Genomic DNA, 15,182 nt, shown 5'->3' on the forward strand with positions numbered 1-15,182 from the left:
TTGATGATATCGTCCAAAAGAAAGTTTGTTTCAGAGCTAGGGCAAGTTATTATTTTTGATGAATAGAAACAGTGTTTTTCTTTGGAACAACGTGCACTGATAAATCAAGTACATTATTAAATCAAGGTGTAAATAAAACAGGATTACTAAAGTTTTTTTTTTTTTTTTTTTTAGTGTATTGAGAAAATAAGCAGATTTTTTACATTAAATAGGTAGAGAACAAATGTTAATTTTATTATTACTATCATGTAAAACAGATAAAAGAATACAGCACATATGAATTTCTACATACTGATAAACATTTAAAAACATCCAGCACAGCACCAGGATTATGCTGGTCTCCATTGTCAAGTATCAGTTTCACAGGCGTTTCATTTTGAAACTTAAGACAGGTCATTAGCAATTCAGGTGATTTCCATCTGTTAGCGGAGAATGAAGTTAGAAATAGAAAGGTGTGACATTTCTCAGTCCTAATGTGTTCATACGCATCTGAACACTGGTTTGACTAGTTTCAGTATCATCTTTGCATATTAAAATGTCTCAACGTTTCAAGTATTGTTCCACAATGTGTTCTCCCACTTATCTTGTGGCTGTCTCTTCTCTTCACACAGACCCAAACTCAGACATCCAGGACTCGTACTTCTCCAGGTCTGCAGCCGAGACGGATTTTGAGATCTTTTTAAGTGCAAGCTCAAAGTCCTCCATGGTGACTGGCATCTGCAGCTCATCTTTAGAAAGAGCACGGATCTCCTCTGGACTCAGACCCTGGATCCTCCTTCGCATCGCCATCAATGATGCATCCCTGAGAGAACAAAAGTACAAAGTCCATCAGTCAGATCAACACCATCAATTTACATATTTAGAGCATAGGGTTTCATTTAAAAGGAATGGTTCATCCATAAATGAAAATCTGCGGAAAATATATTCAACCTCAGGCCGTCCAAGATGTAGATGAGTTTGTTTCTTCTTCAGAATATATTTGGAGAAATTTAGCAATACATCACTTGTAATGACTTGATCACTTGTAATCACTTTTGGGTGAACTATTCCTTTAGACATTAAAGTGTAAGATATACTTCCCTCCACTCCATGCTTATTATGCAGGGACAAAACATACTGTATAAACCTATACTGAACTGCTTTAATCATTTTCAATTATGGGCAATATGCAGGGTTCTTCTTGGGATGAATAGGTCCATGAAATAGTTAGAGCTGGTTGGTTTGGTTCAAGATAACTCTTCTATTCAGAATTTTCTGCAAGGCTGAAGGGGAAAATGAACGGAAAATATACTAACGAGCCCCAGGCAACCACTGTTGAGCTTGAGTCTGTTCTTAGTGGCTGTGATTTTGTCACTTTGCACCACATTATGTTTTTAGCAAGAGCAGGAAAATGACTTGATGCTCGAAACCTGTCACATCCAGTTCAGTTAGGACAAGGTGTTATCTGTAATCCTGAAAACATACTGTACCTGCAGACGTTGGTGATGTCAGCTCCTGAATAGCCCTCTATTTTCTCAGCGATGAAGGTGAGATCCACATCAGAAGCCACTTCAACTTCCCTTAGGTTGATCTTTAAGAGTTCAGCTCGACCTTGAGCTGTGGAGTTCAGTAATCATTTGAACATTATGAAAACCATGTTTTTCCTGTTTTGATTTTAAAGTCTACTTTGACATCTGTATTTCTCTTTTTAACATATATATTTCCCTTTAAATAAATTTGTTCAAACCTTGGCGTTTAAAATAAATTTTGTCTATAATGAATGCTACTATAATTTATGTTCTTTTAATACATATATTTTTCATTCCTCCTCTGTTCTGAATACCACTAAATGTATTTGTTATTTGTTGTGGAGTGAGGGGGAAATAAAAAAAAACAGTGTTTTAATTTTTAACATAGTGTTGGTTGTTAAAATTTCACTTTATATTTTGGGTATTTTACATTATTTCTTAATATAAATAATAATAATAGTAATAATAAAAATAAAAGTGACATAAGTGTTTTTTCCTCTCAACAAAGCAAATTTGACCTGATCCGGCTTATAGTCAGGTGTGACCTATTTTCCAGGAAATATGATAAATATAGTTTTAATTTTATAAATAAAATTCTATATAAAGTTACAATAAATTGGCAATGAATAACAAACAATAATATTGTCATTTTAATATAAAGTATCTGTAAAACGCTTTGTTATTTTGATTTAAGTTATGCTGGTTTAATTTTACTATTACTCATATTTAAAAATGTGCTTAAGTGTCAGAAATAAATGCACAATTAGAATCATCTTCATGGTTCTAAAAATAAGTTTCCTTTTTTTTGTGTGTCAATAATTACCTTTTTTTCCCTTTTGTTTTTGGGAAGAAATATAACATAAAAATTTAAAAAAGTACATATTTAAAAGTACATCCAATTTGAAATTCTAAAATCCAGGCCCTGTGACTATAACAAAGGAGTTGCATCAGACAACGAAAGCTTGTGAGTAATGACTAACTGACTGAACTACACAGCACAGTGTGAATAGAGAGAAATTAGTCAGGCTGTTCATTTATGAGTGGGTGACTTGCATGGAGAAACCAGAGGAGCCGTGACTGCCTGGAGAACATTTTCCTGTTGATGGGCGTTTGTGTGTGAGGGTGTCAGATTACCAGTGGGTAGTTGAATGTAGATCCTCTTCTCCAGTCTTCTCCTAAGAGCCTCATCAATGTCCCAGGGGAAGTTAGTGGCAGCCAGGACCATTACCATTTTAGAGGGATCGTCACTCTCTTGAGCACCTCCTACACCTGATGCCATTACACGGGTGGGAGTTAAAATAAGGCCGCATCATTCATTGTACTATCATAACAGAGTCGCCTACTACACGAAACTCACCATCCATCTGCACGAGTAATTCGGACTTCACTCTGCGACTGGCCTCGTGTTCGTCTGATGTGCCCCGTCTCCCACAAATAGAGTCAATCTCATCAATAAAAATTGTTGTAGGGGCGTAAAAACGAGCCTGTTACAGGAAAAAATGAAACAAAAATGACCAAAACATGTAGAAGTACAAATATGCAGTATAGACAATAGACTATGACATAAGCAAGATTTTTTTGTTAATTATATATTGTGTTATCATATTATCATAAATGATATTACTTAATTTTAACACAATCAGACTCAGGTTATTTATTTATTATTTAGTTTTCAGTAGTAGTAGTAGTATTTATTTAACCAACTAACCTTTTATTTCTTATATTTGACCCTGGACCACAAAACAATCACAAGGGTTAAAAAAAAAAAAAATTATATATATATATTATTTTTTTTATTTTTTTTTAGATTTATACCTCATCTAAAAGCTAAATAAATAAGCTCCATTGATGTATGGTTTGTTAGGATCTGACAATATTTGGCTGAGATACAACTATTTGAAAATCTAGAATCTGAGCGTGCAAAAAAAAAGAAAAATCTAAATATTAAGAAAATGGCCTTTAAAATTGTCCAAGTGAAGTCGTTAACAATGCATAGTATTATTCAAAAATTATGTTTTGATATATTTACAGTAGAAATTTACAAAATATCTTCATCGAAATTGATCTTTACTTAATATCCTAATGATTTTGGAATAAAAGACAAATCGATAATTTTGACCCATTACAGTTTTGTTTTATTATTTCACATTTTATGAGGTTAGCTAACTAAATTTTTTATTAAATTAAAATTTTAAACAGTGCAATGCCCATCTACATCAAATCAACACTGAGTTTAAGGAGGTTTTTATTCTTTTATTGGGGCACAACTACCTAACTAATTAGCTGGCCAACTAATTAACTGACTATCTGTCTAACTAACTAACCTTTTCCCTATAAAAACATATCATTTTACTTTAAAGAATGTTAGGAAAGAACTACATAACTTTACCTATAAAAATACACGTTTTTGCCAATTTGTCAAATCAACAATGATTTTCAATATTTTTACCTGATTTTACGGAGCATTTTTTGCCAATTAATGTTAAATCGTCATATATTCTGAGGGGTATTTTTACTTTTATGTTGTCTAACTAAATACTTAATTATATTCATTGTTTTCTACATTGACTTTTATCATCCAAAAATGGTGAAGAAAGGAGCTTTACTATGGGGTCTCTAATTGAGGCATTTTAAATATCTAGGATATTTTTATCACTTTTTGATCATTTGTGCCCTGATGTCTACTTAACTCCCGATCCTTATCACAATCAAATTATACCTTCAGCAAAAAAAACTAAACCAATCAATGGACATGTTATCACAGTGCCTACATTAGAGACTGTGAGACCACTCACCATTTCAAAAAGGAGCCGCACGAGTTTCTCAGACTCTCCCCTGTACTTTGAGGTCAGCGTGGAGGATGAAACATTGAAAAATGTTGTGCCACATTCAGTTGCAACCGCTTTAGCCAACATGGTCTTCCCCGTGCCTGGAGGACCCACCATCAGCACCCCCTGAGAGTTAAAACAAAACAAGACTTTGCATGGGCATATATTTGAAACACAGGTGCAGCTGATAGTGTAAGGAAAAAAAACACTTCAACAAAGCAAACAGCATGTGGAAAACAAACTAAAGAGAAATATATCAGCAAAAATGTGCATTCTCTCCTCCATAATTACTATTATACCAGCGCCCCCTACTGGGCAAAAAAAAACACAATGATCACAAGAAATTAAACCAAATGGGTGAATAAACGTTGGCAAAAACACAGTGACATGACAGACTATGTATCCATATGTGTGTATGTTCAGATGTCAAACTCTGGCATCAGTGTAATCTAACATATTAACCTTCCACGGGCGGCGGATCCCCTTGAAGAAGTCTGGCATCCACATAGGCAGGACCACTGCCTCTCTCAGCAGCTTTTTGGCATCTTCCAGATCTGCTATGTCATCCCTGCAGGAACAGTAACACATGACAGCTTGCTTGAATCACCGTCCAGCACTGAATCACTAACTGCCACTGTGACTGACAGCTGTCGCTGACTCAACACGTTACTTATTTGTCTCTGGTCAAGTATGAAAACTAAACTTACTGCATTGCTATTTATACAGCCAATGCCTAGGCCCAGAGGGACTTTTTTCAAATATTCTGAACTGATTTTTTTATTTAAAAAAAAAAAAAAAGGAAGAAAAAAAGATAGATTTGAATTTAAAGTTCTAACTCTTACTGAATGCTGAAAGCCTGATCAAACTAGCCAATCTATTTATGAATAAACATTTAAGAGTGAGAAAAGTGCCTTGGCACATTTTGTACTTTAGTATGTGTTGTTTTACAGTTAGAAGTAGTAATTTTTTATTATTTGATATATTCATGATTTTTATAGTCAAAATGATTGTGCCGTTTACATTTTAATTGCATTTTGCCATTCTAAAAAGGAAATGTATCTGCATAAACCCAAACATTTAAATTCAGCCATTAAAAGTGTGCTCATGTCTTATGTGAATGCGAAGTGGACCAAAAATAAAGTAAAAAATAGAGAAATAAAATGGTTTTAATTTTTAAATATATTTTCACAACATTTAAAAAATGTATGACCATATTTAATTATACGTAAAAAAAAATAAAAATAAAAATTAATTAACATAGTAGCCTTATAGGCATGAGCTGAACAGACAAAAATAACGTTAATTGCAATTATTTGTTTGAGAAGTTATCGTCAGCAAAAAATTCATTTAGGTTCACTCCAAGTTTTTCAACAGTCGATAACAACATACAGTGCAAAGTGATGTAATATCACACATAATTCAATTTAATTATAGCAAATGAGCAATACAGATGTATACATACACACACACACATTTATTTTTTACACTAAGCAGAAAAACTAATGCTAAAGTGGCACAATACCAGTGGACATTGGGATTCCGGGACACAATGTCCCTCTCCAGTGCATCCACCAGATCACTGTCATAGCCTGTGCCGTCAAACTTCCTCTGTTCCACATCAGCAGCACCCTCCTGGGCATTCTTCTTACTCTAGAAACACAGACAGGCAGGGCACATTGCTACAACACATGATAATAGCTACTTACTAATCCTAAATTGTCTAAACTGACATTAAATCAACTATAATCATAATCCAAACTAAGTTTTTTCATTTTATACTTTCAGCTTAATAGTTTAATAACTTACTTTTTCATCCTTAGCTTTATTTCCACGACCATCACGGGTGTTCGGTCTCTCTGATTTGATGTTCGGCTGACCTCTGCCCAAAGGGCCGCGATGCTGCATTCCAGGTGACTCCTTTCTCTGGGGCTTTGATACAGTGATTGGCTTCTTCACCTGGACAGGTCCCCTATGACCAGACAGAGGGATATCATAGGGAATCTGGACCATGTGACCACATATGCACACATTCTGACATATTTTTCTTTTTTTTTTTTGTGATTTGTGAACCGACTAGTGAATGTAATTATTTAAAGCATCTATTTAACACATCGGATGAGAGGATGCATTAAATTGCTCAATTGTAACAGCACAGATATTTATAACTTTACAAAATATTTACATTTTAAATCTCCTAATGCATTAAAAATGTCTATACTATCTTCCCTTAATATTGTAATATTTTAAATATTAATATTTTAAAATATTTTATATTTTTCAACTAAAACCGCATTATATTACATCAGCAACTTCTCATTAAAGGTTTTCAAATTAAGTTATATCAAATTAATGTTATTCCTATTTTTTTATTTTTTTTTATTACACATTGCCAGTATCAACTCCATTTAATGTAATTTAATTAAATACCTTTAATTAAATAGTGTAAATGTATAACTCATGATCCATTTAGTTCTGTATGACATGACGCACGAGTGAACACAGCAATGACAGCATAAAGACAGGAGACGTGTGGCATGCTCTGCAGCTGACAGAGCTCCTCAGGGCTTTATGTAATCAGCTGTCTATTCTACCTGTGCTCTGCAGGAGTTGGGGGAGGCCAGACAGCGGGTTCCCTTGGGCTCTCTTCAGGCAGAGGGTTGGGGAAATCAACGGGTTTGTCCACCTTGAACCTCTCCAGGGTGTTTACAAGGCTTTTCACCTGCTCATATTCATCTGCCAGTTCCTGCCGAACCTGGGCTCAGAGAAGGGAGAAAAACAGCACTGGTTTGAGATTACATAAACTGTAACACAAACACCACTGTGATCTTTGGCTAATACCAGTACAAGCACATATAACTCACAGCATTATAAAAAAGTACAAATCAAATTGAATCATACAGTATATGAGCGCCTTACTTGTTGCCATTTGACTTTCAGAGCAGGATCTCTGAGGGACTGACAGTGCTTATGGATCTGTTGTATAACACCTTGATAATAAACCATAGATGAGTCATAATTCCCCAGTAGTGCATATTCTCTTGCTTTCTTAGCATTGTCGCAAATCTCAGTCAGATTCATGATGAGAAAGAAATCGAACCAAACGTTGCGCTGAGTTCACAGGTCATCAGAGATGCTGGTTATTGAAGGCCATGAGTCCTGAACATGTGAAAGAACAGAAAGGCTGATAAGATGATGCAGAGCTAAATCAAACATTTATAGAGATAGTAACAGAAGAGGGGTGAAGTCGGGTACAGCAAATGACTTTCTGACAAATCATCCAAAGCTGCATTAAAATGTCTCTGCACATTTCCAGATCTCTTAGGCAGTTTTGTTTAAAACATGTAACAAAATAAAACCCAGGAGCCATTTAAAGAGCTATTCTTTCAGAAATCAACATAGATATCCTCCTAAATCCACAAAGCTTTTTTTTTACTAGGTCTCAGGAGGACATTACATATTTAAACCGATGGAAGTAGAAAAAATGAGTCATGAAGAAATAGGCCTTTTCATATTCTTATTTTAAATAAATAAATAAATATATATTTATTGAATTTGTATAAGAATTTGTAAAGTAGTATATATACATTTGTATAATATATATATAAATAATAATTATTATTTTACAGATCATAAATATATAAATTATGGTGTGCTACCTTTAGATGTCAAATAATTTCTTATTATACAAATTTTAAATGAAAGGTTTTAAGGTTCATAAGTTAAATTAAAGGTTGCATTGGATTCAAGTTTTTTCCCCTATCAGGCCTCTGTGAAATGTTTTTTCTCTCTCCTGCCCTAATGATGGCAATTGTTTCAAATTCAGTGATTGAAAATTCAATAACTAAAATACTACAGGCTTATCAGGTCTATTTTAAGTGACTGAATCACTCTGTGTGTGGATTCACCGATAACAATGAGAGTTTTTCTCTACGGGTTTGGATACAAAGCTGCAGTTTCTGCTACTGCAATACTAAACTTTGGTTTATTAACCTTTGCCCTGACCACAGACAGAGTGGCTGTCAAACAATAAGACAATTTCGTTTGACGGACTGTTGACATGAAGCACATAATAAATACCGTTCAGGACGCCTCAAATTGTTTGTATCCCAATTGTTTGTATTGTTTTGTATCTTTCCTTTTAACATAAACTAACCTACCTGAAAGTCCTCCGTTTAAATAACATACAATCATTTATTTCTACACAATCAAGTCGCGTTTATATGTAAAAGTGGCACAAACGTCACCGCTATTGATTATTCCTTTACACGGGAACTGTAGTTTTTCGCCGTTTGCTTTAAAGTACAAACAAATAGTGAAAATTAAAATAAGAAACTACATTACCCATACGGCAACAGTGCGAGACGCTTAAAAATTAGGCCAGCGATAACAAAAAGGATTTGCAAGGAAACAAACTATGAAGTCCACTTGTTAGTTTATGAATCTAACTAAGAACATGTGATATGATATATGTGTTCTGCATTTAATTCAACGTTTTCATGGAAATAGGTCAAAGTCTTACCTTGATGCGAGGCACTTTTACGTTCGACAGGCCCACAGTCCGTTGCCCACTGATGTTGCCATGGCCGCGGAAAGACGCTGACTGACTGATGAATGGATGCTTGTGTTGTGGGCGGAGTATCAACCTGCTTCATTATAACTTGATAAACTGACCGGGGCTAGTTATCACACGGGTTATATCTTACTGTAAGGATTAGATAACTGTAAGGTTTCGATTCAAAATTTAAAATGAACTTTATTTTTAATAGTTCATTCCAGAAATAGTTAACTATTTTATTGTCTTTGTAGCCACGACTAATAAAATAAGTATTGATAAATATTCACTGAGGTAAAAATGTGACAACTTAACTAGCCCCGGTTTTTTCCATGAAATACCAGATCAAAGAAGGAACAGAGGCTATTGGAAAGTTGTGAACGTTGTGGCCTAGTGGTTGGAGAGTATGACCCCTAACCCTAGGGTTGTGGGTTCGAGTCTCGGGCTGGCAATTACCATGACTTAGGTGCCCTTGAGCAAGGCACAGAACCCATAAATGGCTACCCACTGCTCCGGGTGTGTGTTCGCGGTTTGTGTGTGTGCGCTTTGGATGGGTTAAATGCAGTGCACAAAATCTGAGTATGAGCCTCCATACTTGTCTGATTGTCACGTCACTCACAACTAAGTAAAATCCATTCGATGTATATTAACCAATAAAAATGCTCAATGCTCCGAAATAAGGGCATCAAGGCATGAAGGGAGAGTTGCTGACCTATAATAATCTGATTTAAGCGTCATGGCCTTTACAAATACATGACAATACCACACAATGACCAATCGGTGGCGCTGTATACCGCTGTAATGTATGCAGTTTAACCAGATGAACAGCAGGTGGCTCGGATTAATCGAGATTTTTATCTGATGATACGTTCAGGTGTTCTTTTAAAGCCTCTGTGTTTGCCATGAAAAACATGAAGGCCTAAAAACCGAATCACTGGTTTGTAAACTAAAACCATACATTCAAATCTACTGCCCGACTAATAACACATATTAAGCAATATAATAAAATGGTGCTGATAATTTTGAAAAGAAAATCAATATAGCTATAAAGATAATTGAGCTTTGTCTTGGGTAATAAAGAAAGCTTTAAATTCGTAATAAAAATGTTAAAGTTGTTACATGAAACTCTTCTGGTAATCTGATCTTTGACATGAACAAGAGTAGACATGACAAACCGCTAATTCCTTCTATTCACCTTCAGTATTAGAAGCGCTGTGAACTCAGTACAAATTGCATTTATCTAATCGTTACTAAAAAATAATTTCAGATAAATTCATTTACAGTTTAATCCAATGAGTTCCTTTCGGTTTTCACAATTATATCTACTGCTGTGAAAAAGTGAAAGCAACTTCTTTATTTAAAAAAAAAAGTTTATTGATGTCAGAAGCATACCAGAACAAAACAATTACATTTTTTTAAATCATTTCTGCAAATACAGTGGTATTGAAAATACAGTAAAATAACTTTGATACGGCAGTTTACTAATGATGATAATATCTGATTTGGAAAAAGTGTAAACGAGAAAAAAAAAAGTACATTAAGATATGAACTACAACCTCACATGAAACTAGGTTGTGTGCTGCGCACATCTAAAACTCCACTGACCCAAAGACAATTTTACAACCCCCATTTGTTTTGTTTTTAACTGTACCGGGCAAGGATAGTGGTGTTGGAACCATTTTTAAGAAATTAAAATTAGAACTAAATTAAGGGTTGGGGCATTCAGACAAACACAGATGACACTTCTGTAGTGTTAACTATACAAAACAGGAAAAAAAAAAGAAACTGTACAGCTTAAAAACATATCATATACACAGCCTTATTTAATTTTTTTCTTTCAGGTTTTTTGATGTTGTGGTGGTATATTTCTCTTACCCATTTTATAGCCTCAGTAAAGTGTACAGGGGGGTTAAATGCTTTATAGACAACAAGCTAGTCTCTAAATGTTATTTATCTACTCGTCATCGTCATCTTCTTCCTCATCTTCTTCCTCATCATCATCATCATCGTCTTCGTCATCATCATCATTAGCCTTGTCTGGCTTGGATGGGGCCTTGGCTGGACCTCCCACTTTGCCTTTGGAGCGATAGGCGGTGATGTCCTAAAAGGAAAATACATTTTTTCAGAAAGGAAACCTATTCATATAGCAAATTCACTTAATATAACAATGGCTATTATGGTTGTTTTTCAGTTGATTTATCTTTATCCGCATGATGTTCATTAGTCATGGCATCCTTTCTCACCTTCTCGTACTTCTCCTTCAGCTTGGCTGCCTTCTTCTCAAATGGCTGCTTCTCCTCAGCTGATGTTTTGTTCCACATCTCACCCAGTTTCTTAGCCACATCTCCAATGGAGAGACCAGGGGTCTCTTCCTTCACCTTGGGTCGGAACTCAGAGCAGAAAATGAAGAAGGCAGACCTTTGGTAGAACGGAGTGAAAAAAAAAAGATAAACTGTACATCCTTCACAAATGCTAATGCATCTTCATGAACTAGTGAGATTCTTACGGGGGTCTCTTGGGAGCATTGGGGTCCTTAAACCTCTTTTTCTTCTCGCCTTTGGGTGGAATGTAGTTTTTCATCTCCCTCTCGTAACGGACCTTGTCTTGTTTGGCCATATCTTCAAACTTCCCTTTTTCCTTAGCTGACATAGTCTGAGGAAGGGAAGAAAAAAAATCATTGTTGGGAAAAGAGGGAAAGGGCATAAACACAATGTAAACGAAAGGTCAGTCACACCTTCCATCGCTCTGAGCACTTTTTGGAAAACTCAGAGAAGTTGACCGTTGCCTCAGGGTGTTTCTTCTTATGCTCCTCTCGGCAGGTCTGGACAAAGTATGCGTAAGAGGACATTTTGCCTCTTGGTTTTGTTGGATCCTTCCCCATCTTTGCCTAAATATCCTGAAATTTAATAAGAAAATCCATTATTCAATTATAATTCCCAAATATAATATTAAATTAGTTGCTCTATAATATTTAGAATTAATTCGACTAGCAAAAATGTAATTTTGGCATGATATCATGAACCCCAACTATCTTTTAATTTATAGTTAATATTTAGAAGATGCGCATTTGCGCGTTGTTTATCTTCGCAACAAAAATTACGTTTTATTATGTAAACATAACAAGACAACTGACATTCTATAATAGTGCTTTTAAAAATAAAATGTCTTGTGTGTACTTTTGAAATCTTAAAAAAAGTTGCTCTAAATACTCAAACTTTACAAAATAGTTTTTTTTTTTGTTGTTAAAAGGGGTTAAAATTGTGAAAATAAGTTGGTTAATTAAAGTTCTTTTATGTGCCAAAGTACGCGCGACATCGTAAAACTTGTAAAATTTCTTAATAATCAAGTTCACTTTAGCGGTAATCTCCGTTGAAAACAGCCCGTTTCTCTCTATGTACCGTTCAGATAGCAATGGCGCACACTCTCGTCTCTCTGAAGGAAAGGAGGTCAACAACGACGGCAATATTTCTTCTTCCATTTTGTGAGAAAGCCTTCTTCATGAAAGAAAGTCCCCCTGAAATGTCTCCACCCGCCTTCCTGCTCGCTTTTGGACACGACAAACAAACGGCGAGGGTCGGTTTTCTGACCGAAAATTGTTTCCTTCGCAAAAAGCCCAGTGCATTCGCCTGGTGTATAGTAATACATTGGGTCTGTGCTGTACAGAGTTTGCTGTGGGCTCGCAATGGCTGCTTGTCTTCATGCACTAACACTGAGAATATGGCTCCTTCTCTTTGTGTCAGCGCTCAGCCATTACACTGCTTTGCAATAAGGGGGAGCACCGCGACCGCATTACCTACCTCACTTCAACTCTCAATTTAACACCCTTCTCACGCACGGAAAAATGTCAAAATATACGGGTTGGAACGACGAAAGATTGAATTTTTATTTTCCGCCTCGAAAATTGCATACTTTGAGCTCGGCGGGGTAGAAAATACGATTTGAAAAAGTTGAAGCGACGGGCGCCTATCTATGGCTCTGTGGATTTGCCTTGTTTCCTATGCGAGTACAGTCAGCCATTACAGTAAAGCGCAGCTCCTGAGGTGATTTTCTTTCTCCCGTATCTCTGTCATTTCAGTTTCACCGAGCGTATAAATCCACACACATGACAATGGCGTTGTGCTTTAATTTTTGCGTTAGTCTGCTTTTTTTCTTTCTTATCATTTATCATAGTTCTACTGACAGACATCCCTTGTAAAGCGCTGCAATGGCTGCTTGCTGGCACTATCACGTCCATAGACCTGGTTTGTACGCAATTCTGTTAACATTACCGAGTTGTCCGCTTAACGTTAACATACATTTCGAATAGACAGGATATTAATTTATTTATTTTTCACATTTTCTGCCTTTCAAACCCCTCGAATGAGACAGACTATTTTCCGTGTAATTTTCAAGCGTAACATAAAGACAAATTAAATTAAAAAGCTATGGTTATTTTTATTTTCATTCTGAGGGGATAATGCCCTCATTTTTAACGTTTCACAAAAACCCCCCCACCATTAAAATTGCTCTTTTACAAGCTAAAATTAAATTTCGTATGGTTTCCTGGCCTTTTCTCGCAATTATTGTACTTACCCCACACTTTGAAATGTCTACAAGCTTGACACTTACCGCTGTCTTGTCTGGATAGTGAATGTACTGCAATGGCTGTATGTGGATGTAATAGGTCTACGCAGTAGTCTGCTCTCTCAACCCTCTAGCATTACTCTCAATAGGGCTTCCATGCCATTGGCTGCCGCCATGGCGAACACTCCTGCGATTGGCTGAGCGCTTTCCATTGTCCTAATAACAGCCGGCCTGCGATTGGCTGCCTTTTGTGAAACGTCACGAGTGTTTTAAATGGCGGGTTAATACAAAATACGGAGTGTATGTGTGTGTTTCTTGTCTCAGCTTAAAGCAAAGGCTGTGTGTACTGTGTTGGCTGTAGTAGTACTGTGTTCTATGTGTTCCACGCACAGTGCTGAATGAATGAGTGTGTCCATGTGAAGCGTCGGCGTTGCTGTAAGGTGCGAAACGCTGGATGAAAGAGTGCTGGGTCCGACTGACGCCCCGCTTAGATCAAACACTATATGAACCTCGAAGACAGATTTTAACCAAAATATGCAATTATGAGCAATATTTATTAAAGTGGCTTAATCGGTGGGATTCGTTTTTGAGTGCGAAATGTTGATTAATGACAAAGTTTCGAGATGATCCGATGTGACACAACGTCAAAATAGCTTTTCTGCAGATTGTTATTGAGTCTTTGATTTGAATAAATTAAATGGCAGGACCCCCGGACAACTAAAGTTTTTTCTATCTTTTATTCTGGGTGTTAAAATTAACACTCTCAAAACATTAATCTCGATATCATGGCATTTAGATTAGTCCGACCACTAATATATTTACTTAAATTTTATATTTACAATAGTAATTTTAGCAGATAAATATAGATAGTTTAGCCTAGAAATAAAGAAAAGCAATGGTGCACAATAATTCTTTTTTCTCTTGATATTTTTTCAATATCTATCTATCTATCTATCTATCTATCTATCTATCTATCTATCTATCTATCTATCTATCATAAAAAATGCAGCAATAGCTTAACATATGTATTACTATTTAGGCCATAATTAGAAACCAAGTTATTTTCATACATAAACACACGCAAGAACCTGAGACTATAAATGTTAATGACTAAATCATCGGGGAAATTATGCAAATTCGTATTGTGTTGGACGGGGGGCAGCAGATAGAGCGCCGAGGGAACCTGATTGGGAAATTGATGCCTACCATTGTTTCATAAGAGAGCAGCTGTAGCTCCCTACGACTCCTCAATGCAGGCGCTTCGCCGCTCGAGCACATGTTCACAGACGCGAGGCATATGCTGCACTGAGCACGCCTAATTCAACATGTATTATTGATTAGATATGCTTTATACGGCCATGTTTATTGCTGATCTGATATATTTACTTTTTGGGGTACAGTTTGTTGTTTGTTCATATCGGTATTTATGTGGCATGTATAGGCTACGCTTGTTCAAATATCGCAATTAAAAAAGTGTAACAGAAAAAAAGTGTTCCTTGTAACTTTGGGTAGGATAGAAAAAAAGTCGTGAGGTCAGACCACAGTAGCCTAAATAGAAATCTAATGACTCCTGGTCGGTTTTATTCAATCAACGTGAAAATAAAAACTATTACCAAATATGTAGTAGCCTATTTTAAATAAAACAAAATAAACAGGTAAATTTACTAAATATTTCATAGGTATTATTAAGGAAATTGAAGCACAAATACATATGCTATTTATGATAAAAGT

The 15,182-nt window shown here is 35.8% G+C and overlaps 2 protein-coding genes across 2 annotated transcripts; both read right to left on the reverse strand.

Moving 5' to 3' along the window:
• Positions 1-209: 209 nt before the first annotated feature.
• On the reverse strand, positions 210-8,983 carry LOC127966511 (katanin p60 ATPase-containing subunit A-like 1). The gene is made up of 11 exons (XM_052567536.1): positions 8,856-8,983; positions 7,253-7,492; positions 6,928-7,088; positions 6,143-6,305; positions 5,859-5,986; positions 4,799-4,904; positions 4,304-4,462; positions 2,866-2,992; positions 2,643-2,777; positions 1,470-1,596; positions 210-802 (listed from the first exon to the last, which is right to left on the reverse strand). The coding sequence occupies exons 2-11, from the start codon at positions 7,412-7,414 to the stop codon at positions 604-606; spliced, it is 1,467 nt and encodes a 488-aa protein (XP_052423496.1). The 5' UTR covers positions 7,415-7,492; positions 8,856-8,983; the 3' UTR covers positions 210-603.
• A 1,240-nt stretch (positions 8,984-10,223) lies between these two features.
• Positions 10,224-13,652, reverse strand: LOC127966512 (high mobility group-T protein-like). The gene is made up of 5 exons (XM_052567537.1): positions 13,497-13,652; positions 11,623-11,784; positions 11,395-11,540; positions 11,132-11,306; positions 10,224-10,989 (listed from the first exon to the last, which is right to left on the reverse strand). The coding sequence occupies exons 2-5, from the start codon at positions 11,767-11,769 to the stop codon at positions 10,843-10,845; spliced, it is 615 nt and encodes a 204-aa protein (XP_052423497.1). The 5' UTR covers positions 11,770-11,784; positions 13,497-13,652; the 3' UTR covers positions 10,224-10,842.
• Positions 13,653-15,182: the final 1,530 nt, after the last annotated feature.

The sequence above is a fragment of the Carassius gibelio genome, chromosome B10, assembly GCF_023724105.1.
Source record: "Carassius gibelio isolate Cgi1373 ecotype wild population from Czech Republic chromosome B10, carGib1.2-hapl.c, whole genome shotgun sequence".
Lineage (NCBI taxonomy): Eukaryota > Metazoa > Chordata > Actinopteri > Cypriniformes > Cyprinidae > Carassius > Carassius gibelio.